General features: G+C 35.3%; 2 protein-coding genes across 2 annotated transcripts; one reads left to right on the forward strand and one right to left on the reverse strand.

Annotated features, from left to right (window-relative positions):
- Positions 1-1,728: 1,728 nt before the first annotated feature.
- LOC126598328 (RHOMBOID-like protein 12, mitochondrial) lies at positions 1,729-5,358 on the reverse strand. The gene is made up of 8 exons (XM_050264684.1): positions 4,849-5,358; positions 3,664-3,784; positions 3,298-3,417; positions 3,046-3,156; positions 2,791-2,835; positions 2,255-2,359; positions 2,128-2,169; positions 1,729-1,951 (listed from the first exon to the last, which is right to left on the reverse strand). Exons 1-8 carry the CDS (start codon positions 5,259-5,261, stop codon positions 1,862-1,864), a joined length of 1,047 nt encoding a protein of 348 aa, XP_050120641.1. The 5' UTR covers positions 5,262-5,358; the 3' UTR covers positions 1,729-1,861.
- Positions 5,359-6,030: 672 nt separating this feature from the next.
- Positions 6,031-8,555, forward strand: LOC126598358 (transcription termination factor MTERF15, mitochondrial). Its single transcript, XM_050264714.1, has one exon. The coding sequence runs from the start codon at positions 6,135-6,137 to the stop codon at positions 7,506-7,508; it is 1,374 nt and encodes a 457-aa protein (XP_050120671.1). The 5' UTR covers positions 6,031-6,134; the 3' UTR covers positions 7,509-8,555.
- The last annotated feature ends 4,377 nt before the right edge of the window (positions 8,556-12,932 follow it).

Raw genomic sequence — 12,932 nt, forward strand, 5'->3', positions numbered from 1 at the left:
TTTAAGTGCTTTTCTAGGATTTGCTTACATTTCATTAAGAATTGGTTCCAAAAATATTTTCACCAAAAGCGTTTTTAATCATTTTAAAAGCACATCTAAACAAGCTCTAAAACATCAACAAAATTTGCTTTCTTATATCATAAAAAAGAAAGTTTGTAATTTGCTTTCAAATTTATAAAAATAACTTTTTGTTATCTTTTACAGAAATTACAACGTGATTTAATCAACAAAAGAATAATTACCTCTGAATTAGACCTGTAAATGAGTCGAGTTTATTGGATTTGAGTCAGGTTCAACCCGACCCGTTAAGTTAACGGGTTATCCGAACCCAACTCGTTAAGCTAATGGGTTACTTGAACCCGACCCGTTAAGCTAACGAGTCACCCGTTTCATCCATTAACGACTATTATTATTATTTATTTTTGCATAGAGTTTATATTTTGTTGTTAAGATTTTACTGAAATTATTAAAACATCCTCAGCTAACGGATGTTAACAGGTGCTAACGGGTCTAACAGATTGACCCAAAGTAACCCGTTATTTAACAGATTGTTAACGGGTTCACCCGTTAACGACCCAACCCGTTAAACATCCATCCAAATACTAATATTAACGGGTCAGCTCCAAAATACAAGTCTACTCTAAATGGATACAAATTACTTTATTCATGAATAAAATTTAGTTATATGATGACACGTTACATGTCCTCACTGCAATTGTGTTTGTTACATTTAGACTTGAACTTCAGCATCACGTTAGAATGTTACATCAATTACGAGGAAAACTAATAAAAATAATTAAAATTTTTAAGTTTTAACGATAACGACAAAATAAAAGGTAAAGTGAATAGTATCAGGATTGATTTTTTAATGTAAAAATATAATTTTTCGTTAAAATGAACAGTACCATGAACTTTTGTTAAAATCCCTTAAATTATGACGTCTTTTCATAAAAATATATAGTACACAACAAATCTTTGAGTGCAAAAAACTCAATTCATATATAAAAATCTGTAGCCTTTTCGCGGTCTAACACGGATATAAATAGTGATTTTTTAACTTAGTGCGCTCATGCTAACACACGTCCAAACATCTTTTTCCTATCGTGAATATTTTGTTATATTTCTTGCCATTGAAATTGTGATTCGATTTCTTTGGCAATAGGGTATTGTATTCTGAATTATATAATTTATTGGAAGGGAGACTCGAACTCAAATACAAACGGACAAGTCCCTTTTTTTTTTCTGGAATTTTAACGAAACACTCTCGGTATTGTTCACTTTTAACGAAAAATCATATTTTTTACATTTCCTAGTATCATTCACTATACCTTTATTTGTCATTTTTCATTAAAACTAAAAAACTTTTGAACTTTTCGTTAGTTTTTTTTTTTTTTTTTTTTAAGTTGTTATACAAATTTTAAAATACTAAAATTTGGAATGTAGGGTTTAATTAAACTGTTGATAATTTTATCCGAGTGCGAAATAATGAGAGGATACAAGATAAATAACTTAAGAACTTGTTGTTTTGTATCTTTATTTATATATCAATACCAATCAATAAAAAATAAGGGAGTTTTTTATAAAATAAATTAAATTAGGTAGTTTAAAATCGCTTTTTAAATGAAAATTTAAATTAGGTAAATAATATCGTTTGTTAAAAAAAAAAAAAAGCATTTTCCACAAGAAAGACCCTAAAATATGATGGGAGAAGTAGTAAAGTTCAGGAAATATTGTGAAGTCTGTCTCAATGGATGATTAGGTAAATTTTAAACCATTCACTACACGTTGGGCTACCTTAAGTTTCCCAGCCAGAACATCTACAACTCGTTGTCCAACTAATGCGCAGAGCCATCAACAAAACTCAGAAACGCCCCTTCCGAAGCCGTGCCCACGCTATGGCTGCAACCGCAGCACCCCCCAAGTGTGCAGCTCCTGAGATATGTCTGTCTCCCTGCAATAAGAGCATAATGCTACCACTAAATGTACTCTGAAGTAACGAATGACAATGGCATTCGTTTGATGATAACCGTGACTCTCAACTCCTACTCCGTTTCATGGCACGAATGCACCACAAACACACACACACAGAGAGAAAGGAAAGTGACACCAGGGAGATAACCAACGTACCTCTATTATCCTCAAGACGTCTTTCCCAATTAGAAAGATACCCTGAAATGGAAAAGGAGAGGTTAAGTTTTCAAGGATTTGCTGAACAGCCTCGACCAATCACACAACAATAACGAAGCAAACTTACCAGCAGGATGGCAGGAACTGGTATGATGAATTCTAAGTAGAGTGTTGCTTTTGGGAAGAGAAATATATCGAGCAACATGATTGCATTAACAGCTCCGCTTGCCCCCTGGATGTCACAAACAGACACAATAGTGAAATGAATGTAATGTTAATGTTCTTTTTCGGAGTATAACAAGTAATACGAAGCAATGTATACCAACAATCTGTGAAAAATGAAACTTAGCTTTATGCATGGGAAATAATGATAGATAAAAACAAGCCAGGGGGAGGAGAAGAAAGGGAAACTCAAAGCTCATCCACAGAATTAATATCCCATTCCTATTGCCATGAAAACGCTTAATGGGATGGCCGGCATGGCATGATGCTAAACTCTGGCACCATACGATAGTCTCATCTTTCACAATTTAGTTTCTTTGGTAATTTTTCTTTCTCTAGGCAGTTGTTCAAATTTCTTGGGGAAATTATACTCTAGGCCAGTATCCTGGTCTGTTTAGAAATGTAAAAACCACGGCAGCTAAAGAGTTTCTGAAAGCATACCAGTCCTGGTATCTTTGCCGCCTCCGTGTTCCAAGGCTTTCGGCCCTGCAAAGAGCAGATTGTGATGAGATACTCAAGAGCTAATACTGTACAATCACAAAACCATCCAGGAGTTCCCATACATTTTAAGAGTTCAGTAAGCAAATTAGAAGCATTATCTTCTGTGAACAAGTTGTTCTGTTGATTATCATTTGAGCAAAGCAATAAACTATAGCTTTGCTCAAATGAGTATTATTAGTTTGAGTATAATTTCACCTGCGATGATGAGGCCAGGAAGGCTTTGTGGACCAAGAAAAAGACTGAGCCACCAACTGCCCCGGCTAGATACAACTTCAGCAAAAACTCAGGCCCAAAAACTCTTCCAATCTGGTTAGTGCACCAAAAGCAGACAAAGATGATAAAAACAGATTGAACATAACCCTTCATGGTTATCAAAATTTAACAACTCAAGCAAGCTTAGCTGTACGGTAACGATTGTATTGAAATTTCGATCATAAAAAGGCTTACATTCATCCCAAAAAAATATAGTCCGATCATGTTAGAAAAGATATGCCCAGCATCAATATGACTGAATGCAGAAGTTATCAACGTGTGCAGCCGTCCACTTGCAAAATTGTGTAATGAAATCTGGTTAGAGAAAGAGCAAATTAACAAATTAGGAAATTGAAGTGAAAAACATTCTGTCATCAAACTAGAGTACTAGCAGCTGTAAAGAGTTTGTCCTTCAACGTTTTATTTCCTTAATCTTTCCTTAAGTTTAGGATTTCTTCTCACTTTTAAGAGAGTGCACACGAAGAGGTGTCGGAACTCAGGAAATACAGTCATATGACAAGTTGACGACATTTAGTTCACTTCAAATTTAGAATGACTCACGGTAAAATTATTCATCATGAAGCTACGATCTGCAATCCTCCATAAAAGAAAAACAGCAACATTTGCTAGAATCAATCCCAAAACCACTTCATTATTCGATAACCTCCCGAACCACGACCTCCTACAAAGATGAGAAAATAAGTTACTGACAGATTAACACTACGATGGCAACTGCATATGGTCAAGGTTTGTTATGAATGAGCAAGGTTCTACACTCTATCGCAGTGCAGTCTAGTAGAACTTTTTAAATAATTAATAAAGTATTCGGATGTCCAAATAATCTTCTAGATAGAAACTATGAGTAGAGACTTCACCATCCCAAAAGGTCAAATATTTGGTTGATTTCATATGTTTTCTTCAATAATAAGGTGACAAAATTTTTGAAACATAACTTATTTTATAGCATAACTCGAAGAAACACACTGAATCAGAAAGTGAATTTAAAATCTGCTCAATTCTGAGTGGAGAAAATCACCACAAATGTCCAAAATTAATCTCTTTAAACTCACAAACACACTTTGTTACATTTAAATTAAGGGAGTTTTAACGAAACACTTCCAGTACTGTTCACTTTTAATGAAAACCACATTTTTACCTTTTCCTAATACTATTCCTTACACCTTTATTTGTCATTTTTCATTAAAATTAATTTTTTTTTAAACTTTTCGTTAGTTTTTCTTTAAATGAACCCAAATAGGCCGAGTTCGAATCTCCTCCCTGTAGACTAGAGTAATTCTAATACCGCCTAGTAAACAGTAAAAGCAATGCACATATTTTTTTCATTTCCTAACAGTAAACTGCGTTACTATATCGGGTGGGCAGAAGTTTGCATTTCTCATCAATCAACTTTCAAAAATGGCAAAAGCAAACGTTTCCAGTAAAAAATGCAGGAGCTTTTGTGATGAACAAGAAGCAAGCAATGGCGTGCAGCACATAAAAAGTAATATTTGTACGGCCAACCAATCACGAATCGATACGTGTCGTCCTTCTCCGTTACCAGCCACATTACTCTTTTTTTCACTGGTCAAATCAACCGTGAAAATATGAAATCAAAAGCCAACAAGAAATCCCAAATCAACCCAAAGAACCCTAGCTGAATCACATACAATTTCACACACTAACAGAAATTTCACAATAATGCAAAATTAAAAAAAATTAAAAAAGTTAATGCAGATTAAACGTTACCATGGACTCCGATGAGAAGTGATCTGGTTGAACTTAAAGCTCCGTTTGGGAAGTTGGGCTCTGAGGAATCCGACTCTGCAGTCCGAAAGGCTCTTGCTTGAAGCTCTCAGAAGGGTATTCGAGAAACCCAGAAAGGATTGGTTTCTGAGTGATGGGTTGGAGACAAACCCAAGAATTTTTTGCGCGAGAGTGTGCTGCGACCGCCATGGATGAGGGTGGTGGCGAAGCGGGAGTGCAGGAAAGGAGCTGAAGAAGTGGTTTAGGTTCTGGGTTATGGGCGGTTTGGCGAGAGAAAACGTTTTGTGACATTGGGAGTGGAAGATTGGGGAGGTGGTGGCGGTGGATGTGACGGAGGTTGGGAGGTTTCTGGGGAGGTTTGAGGAGGCTAGTTTCAGAGAAAGGAACCTCTGCATTTTTTGAGGCTTTGATGGAAGGCGCTCTTCGGTGGGTATTGGGAAGTTCCTTGCTTATGGAACAGGGCACCCTCCGAGTCCCTAAGTTCTGACTTGTAATACGTTAGCAATGTTGGTTTAAATTCATTTTAACGAAAATCGAACATAAGATATCTCACTTATCAATGAAGAGAAATCTCACTAGATCGTCATAAAATTTGCAAATTTAAATGTGAGAGGAGAGAAAGAAGCTAACTTGGGATTGGGAGTGACCAAATTACGGTATTACCCCAGTTGATCCACTCATGATTTTCTCATGTTGAACACAAATTTTGGTCAATCTATTTTATTACGTGACATGTTCGACTCTGTCATAATTTATAAAGTTTATCAACATTAATTGATGACGTTATTAATATTAAATGATGAGGTGAATAAATACTAAAGTTGGTTTTCACTAATCGACCTCTTTGGAGTTCTAATCCCCCAAATTGATCCATTTTAGCCAAGTTGCACTAGCTAAATGACGTCCAGTTTGAGGTTAAAATTTTCATGGATAACTTAAGAGTTAAAACATGTTTAATGTTTGTCTGTATCATCACTGATCGATAATGAACCTAATAAATGTTTAGTTTTAAAATTTTTAAATAATTATTTAGAATGTTTTAAGAAGCTAACCAATTATAAATCACTTTTAAAAATTGAGTAATCGAATATTTTAACCATTAAGTTCTTATTTAAAACTATAAAAATTAAAATTGAATGGTTAAAACATCCGATGAGTCCGGACCATACCACCCAAGAATTTTTGATAACTTGTGACATTGTATCCGGTACTTATTCAGTTATTCATGTAGTTTTGCGTTCGACAAGCTCCAAAACCAGAATTGTGAAATGGCCATTAGGGTTCTAACGAGAACCACAGTTACACGCTTCACAAGCATTTTAACCGCCAAGCAAAACCCAAATTTCCCAAACCAAAAGTCCCAATCTTTTTCCACAAACCCAGCAAAACCCAGATTTACCCAGCAATCCCAGTACCAGTACCGGAAACAGATTTCCCTCGCCACTCTGCTCCAAAGGTACGGCTTCCCATCTTCTCTGCTCCACAATTTCCTCTCAAAGCATCAATTTTTATTGAATTCCAACTTACAGGAATTAGAGAAGTCTCTGGCTATACTTTTATCCTTCAAAATCCCTCAGAAATCCCTTGTTTCTTTGATTTGTGACTGCCCTGGGGTTTTGGATTTTCAGTTTCTGAAGAAATGGGAAAAGGGTTTTTCAAATTTGGGGATTTTGAGTGCTTCCCCATTGATGGTTAGGAGTGTTTTGGAACAATCTAAGAGGTTTCAGATTGACCCAGATGGGGTTTTTAGGAGTGTGGAGGTTTTGAGGGGTTTAGGGTTTATGGATGGCACGGTTATTAAGGTTTTAGAGGGGTTTCCAGGAGTGATTTTGATGAATGGGAGGGAGATTCAACGGAGAATCGAATTCTTGGAGGGAATTGGAATTTTGAGGGATGAAATTAATTGGGTTCTAAAATATTTTCCTGGGGTTATAGGATTTGGGGTTGAAGATAGGCTGAAGCCATTGCTGTGTGAGTTTAAAGGTTTCGGTTTTAGCGAGGATGTGATTAGGACAGAGATAATGAAAGAGCCACGAATTCTTGGCATGGAATTGGGCGAATTTTCGCAGTGTGTGGAATTGTTGAGGACTTTGAAGTGTAGGGTACCAATCAAGGAGAAGATTTTCAGTGAGGGAGAATTTAGAGCTGGGTTTGAAGTGAAGTTGAGAGTTGACTGCTTGTGCGGATACGGGTTGATTCGTAGAGAGGCTTTTGAGGTGTTGTGGAAGGAACCGAGGTCAATTATATATAAGGTGGGGGAAATTGAGAGGAAGATTGAGTTTTTAATACAAAGGATGAAATTCAGTACCCGTTGTTTGGTTGAAGTTCCACAGTATTTGGGTGTGAATTTTGAGAAGCAGATCATTCCTCGGTACAATGTGATCGAGTATTTGAGATCTAAGGGCGGGCTTGGTTATGAGGTGGGGTTAAGGGGTTTGATCAGGCCTAGCAGGCTTAGATTCTATAACCTGTACGTCAAGCCATATCCGGACTGTGAAAAAATGTTTGGGAGATTTTCAGGAGATGTTAAAGTTCAAAGCCGACATCCTGCTGGACTATGGAAGCTTTTCAAGCCACAAAAGTATCCAGAATCCAAAGAAGATGTGACGAACACAAAGCTATTTATGAAATCTCTGGGTTAGAGTTGCACCGTTTTTGAGCCATTTGTACTCTGAATGCATGGAAAAATGGTTGGTGGCATGAAGTTATTTGGTGCATGGTAGACATAGTCATGGTATAAACTCGACTTTTGGCACTTTGCCTTTTACGCTGCCTGCAGAAAGTTTTAAGAAAGCTTAAAGATTTGCATTGCTAACGGAGTTAGCAGTGTCCATCCATTGTACTCCATTCTTTATTGAATTGAAGAAAAGTGGCAGTGATTTTTACATATGCCGGGAGTTGGATGAATGAACGATTGCAATATCTTTGGCAGAAAGATTATACAACGTAAAAGTGAACTTAAGGGCCAGGGATTCCTTTGGATCCTGTTTGTTGTGGAACCTAGAATCGTTACCTGTCTACCCTCTGCTTCTTCTTTAAGTGTATCTCGTGTTCTGATATCTGCTTGTTGCAAATAACTTCGAGTCAGCATGGACTTCTCTGATTCCTATTGATTGCATTACCTCGTCATCATTCATCTGCGACTTATTTTACGCTCTTACTTATCATGTGTTCTGCATTCAAGGCGATACAGAATGAAGAAGCTGGTTCAGACAACAAATTGAATGTTCATTTATACAAGCAGCAGATTGATCACTTATACAAGCTCAATCAACACTATTGGATTTGGCTACCGTGGTTGGCTTCCGGAGGTCCACGAATCTTGAGGGGATATCGGGAAGACAACTTGTGCAACAACTTTGATGTTCAGTGTAAAACACGTCTTGAAAACCTTGCTTCGGGCGAGGACTGCAAATGGGGGGTTCAAGGGAAATGAACAAAACAACATCAAGGACAAGCAGATGTTCAGAGCTTGCTGATGGAATGGTTGAATCGGCTATTGTTTCCGCGGATTCATTTCTTCCGCAGATGGATGCTGATCGTGTATGGAATCTCTTGTATTATATTTCTGCTTCGAAACTATTACACATTTTGCATTTGTACTTACGGAAAATATAGGCTTGTTTGAAAGTGCTTTTAAAATTATAGAAAGCACATTTAGAGGAAATATTTTTGAGTTCGAATTTCAAGATTTCCTTGCATTTTTGCTAAGAAGCTAAACCTATTTATATCAAAAGTGTTTTCAACTATTTTTAAAAAACACTTCCAAACGAGTCTGTAAATCGACTTGAAGATGTATCTTGACAACATTACAAACCTAAATGAGAGAGCAGATAAGCCTATGCGTATTGTTAATAAAATGCCGCAAGATGGGCCTCAACATGTGTATAGAAGCCCACGATGTCCCCCATGATGTTGTGCTGGAGCTTGCCATATGCCCCTCTGCTTGTATTGGAAATCCCTATGCCTCTCATTTCTATGTTTTGATTTTTGAATTAAAAAAATTAAAAAAAAAAATCAAGGGACCAAAAAAAAAAAAAAAAAAAAACCTGTCCAGAAATTGAAAAAAAAAAAAACATTTCTCTAGAGCACTACAGATTATAAGAGCATCTCCATCTTATTGATATTTGATGTGTCATTCCGAAGCATGCTATCAAATTTCATTATATTCTAGTGGATGATGAGACCTACCAATTAATAATCAAATGAAATGAAATTTCAGGCAGCATCAAAATTTATAAAATATTGTTCGGTTGAAGAAATATAATCTTTCAAAAATGATTAGTTGGCATTCCACTTAAAATTTGGTATTTTCTTTGGAGATGTTCCAAGACAGATTATAATAAAGCATTTCACAGTCAGCAGGAATTTTAAGTTTGAATTCTAACATTAAACTCAAGATCACACAATGAGTTGAAAACTGTGAGGTATTTCGGAAGTTCAAATTTAATTCTTAGTTAAATGATAGAAAGTTAGTAAACTACTTGGACCATCTTCAAATGAGATGTCAAATTTTGAACATAAAATTTAAATTTTGACAGCTTATTATGTGGCACTTTGACATCTTTTAAAGTTTTGTTTTCTAACTGATATGTCAAATAAAATCATTATTTTATAAAATAAATTGTCAAACTAATTAAAATTTAATAAATGACATTTATTGTTTAATTAGTAATCTGTTCACCTTCCTTGATTGAAAAGAAGAAAAAGTATGATAATTGCATCGGTCAACTTAACATTAATTATAAATGATTAAACTAATTAAAAATTAATAAAATACATATAATAATTAATAAAAAAAACATTTGACGCTACTGTCAAATTTGACAGCAACCTCTTTTGCTGCCAATCCATATCATCGCCACATATGATTTGGCACTTCGGTTGGAGAATATTAGTGTGGTTTTTTTTACTGTTATAGCTGATGTGTACATTAGAGATGCTCTTACCAGTTAGAACATAAATATCACTGTGACGGTATTTCAAATCAATTATACACTACTTTATGCTTAACTTCTCTATATATTTAGTGTATAATTAACTTGAAATATCACCATCATGAATTCCAATGTGCAAGTGAGCCCTAAACACACACACACACACATACATATGTCATGCAAATATCAGAACCGTAGTAATTAACAGAATAAAGATCTAACGTACAAATTGAGATATGCATATGATACCTTGTAGGCAATTTGCCTGGTCCATACTTAGAAAGCAAGTAAATGTCCCCATGAAGATTCTACCAAAATCGAGCTGTAAAGATCCTCTTATTTAACCCAAAAGTAGCACACCGATGAACATGGCTTTTTCAACGTTGTTCAACATTTGGTCATACAGATATGCATACTGTCTGCAGGTTGTTTGCAGAGAATCTATACGTTTATCTAGGAAGAATATCACAGCTGCAATCTTGTATATCCAATATTTTAACAGAATAAGATTGGAAGGAAGATGTGCTTTCGGTTACTATAATTATGGATTACCGATTTGGTTAACTTTGTTTTTTCACAGAAAAATGACTAAAATGATTAGATCAATCAAATATTAATGACATAACGATTAGATTGGAATTTTTTTCAACGATTAGACCAATCAAATATTAAAAAACTGATTATAGGATTAAATTTTTTTGATCATTTTGACCCATAAAGTACGATTGAATTTTTTTTTTTGTGTGTGGTTATTTTGGCCCAATCAAATATTGACGACATAAAGTAGAAGTGACTGCAATTGAAGATAAGATAAGAGAAAATTAGTTAAGTTGGTTTAGACACGTGAACAAAAGACCTATAGATGCTCCAAAAAAAGGTGCGATTATGAAACGGAGGCTCATGGCAAAAGAGTAGAAAAAGACTTTGAAATAGACTTTAAGAAAAGATAGGAAGTATTTGGAGTTAACGGACGACTTGATGCAAAACCGAACGCAGTAATGTTCTATAATTCATACAACTGACCACACTTAGTGAAATAAGAATTGATTGTTGTTGTTTATTTTAACCCATTCACCAAACTCCAATACTTATCATGGTCAAAAGACTGAAGACTTTTACATTCATGTCTAAATGTTGTCTGCCAATAAGGTGCATCTTACACAGCAAGGAACCCCACTTGTAGGGTTATTGTGTAACAGCGTAGGATCAATCTTAGTACTAAACATGGGAGGCAAAACCCTATTCACATGTACATTAGTACTAAATTAATAAACAAATCTCCTTATACGATTTCGAAATTGCATTGACCTAACATACCAAACACATTACCGTCCACCAGGAGTTAATCCACTTAGTTAATATATATATATATATATATATTTATGCATATATATATATGTATGCATGCAATTTCATATGCATGCATGCAATTTCATACAAAAAGAATCAAGCATAAGCATGCAGCATTAGTTGGCCAGATTTAGTTTGGCAGACAGACACGAATGCTGTTTTGGCGCAGCAATGCTCATAAAAAACATTGGCTCTCTCTCTCTCCCTCCCTCTATATATTACTCTATATATTTATTTAACCAGTAAGTTCTTTTTATACATAAATTAAGAGGAAATTACCAGTTGGGTTAGGATATATATATATTTGGTCTAAATTCTAAAGCCGCAGTCTGGTAGCCAATCATCAATACGAGTCATTGACAATATGTTTTGCATTTTTATAAGGCGGTAAGTGGTGACTCCTAGATATATTTCCTTAAAATAATTAGACATGCATTAGCTAGGGCTTAGGGGTGGCAGACTGTATATTTGGCGTCATAGTCCAAAACATAGCTTTTTGACAAAAAACTCATCTCCAACCAAAGGGGACTATTTTTTAGCCTCCTTAATAATTTATTACTTTAATTGAATTAACTACCATATTAAAATAAGGTTTTCAGACATATTTTGAGTGTCACTTGTCATTAAATTAATAAGCCTCCAGATTTCTTATCTTTATATAATGAAAATGATGTGACAATTTGGTAAATAATTGAAATAAAATGAGGTAAGATATTATGGAATGATGAAAATGATGTGAGAAATGGGGTATAAATGGCTTAGGTATTTATAGGGAAAAAAAATTAGATTTTTTTTATAAATTTCGTCTAAAAAAAAGAAGAAGAAAAAAGTGGCACTCAAAATCGAACAGTAACTTGACGTCAAGTAGCATGTGTTTGGGCTGGGCTATAGGGTTGGGTGGTCTTAGCCAGCCCTTTAGCCGGTTCTCGAATTTTTGGCTGGGTGGAGCCCACGAGCCCTTTGGCCTAGTCCTCGGTTGAAGATGGTTTTCGTGTCAAAAATGGCTATTTTTTTTGTCTATGGCCCTTTGGCCGGGTCGGTTGGAGATGGCCTAAGAAAGCTTGCTTTGAATAAAGGCCTACAGACATACTCAGCAAATCCCTTTTTTTTTTTTAATTGCCCTTGTATTTATTTGTTTTTCATTCTTTCCGGTTGTGTGCTCGATCAATCACATAAAGATTCATCGATAAGTATAGGTGAAACCAACCCTCGTCAACCAGAAGAGGAAATCGATTTCAAGTATTCTATGGAGTGTCGTACATGAAAATTTCAATGTAATTAATGTTCACCAACAAATTAAATTTCGACTGGTCATGACTTATGTGGCACGCACCATATATGGATCCCCCTAAATTGCACACATGACATGTGACTCATGTAAACTTAATGAATTATCAAGAGTTTTCTCCAAAAAAAAAAAAAAAAGAGTTATCAAGAGTTACATGTGTACGCATCTGAAACATCCGTCATCAAACAAATTAACCCTAGTTTGATTAGTTTGATCAAATTATATCATTTAGGGTTTATTTTTTAAATTAAAGATTTTTCTTTAATAAAAAATTAAATCCACTAATTAGCTCAAATTAAATGAAATCATAAAATTAACCACACAAATCACGGGATTCAGAATGAGCCCATAAATAATACGCTCATTATAGCAAAGAGGATTTTGGAGAGAAACGAAACAAGCTCAAGCCTTTGGAGAAATTAGAAAGCCCTCAAGCCAAAGAAAACACCAAATACATGAACACTTTTGTGTTATTCATCAAACTCGTGGAG

The sequence above is a fragment of the Malus sylvestris genome, chromosome 14, assembly GCF_916048215.2.
Source record: "Malus sylvestris chromosome 14, drMalSylv7.2, whole genome shotgun sequence".
Taxonomy (NCBI): domain Eukaryota; kingdom Viridiplantae; phylum Streptophyta; class Magnoliopsida; order Rosales; family Rosaceae; genus Malus; species Malus sylvestris.

What these genes read in the sequence shown, in the direction of transcription:
- LOC126598328 (XM_050264684.1), bottom strand. Translation starts at nt 5,261, where the DNA reads ATGCAGAGGTTCCTTTCTCTGAAACTAGCCTCCTCAAACCTCCCCAGA. An exon ending in ACTTCTCATCGGAGTCCATG is followed by an intron (nt 3,785 to 4,848) that starts GTAACGTTTAAT and finishes TCATCTTTGTAG; the next exon opens with GAGGTCGTGGTTCGGGAGGT. An exon ending in CGGCAAAGATACCAGGACTG is followed by an intron (nt 2,360 to 2,790) that starts GTATGCTTTCAG and finishes TGTGACATCCAG; the next exon opens with GGGGCAAGCGGAGCTGTTAA.
- LOC126598358 (XM_050264714.1), top strand. Translation starts at nt 6,135, where the DNA reads ATGGCCATTAGGGTTCTAACGAGAACCACAGTTACACGCTTCACAAGC.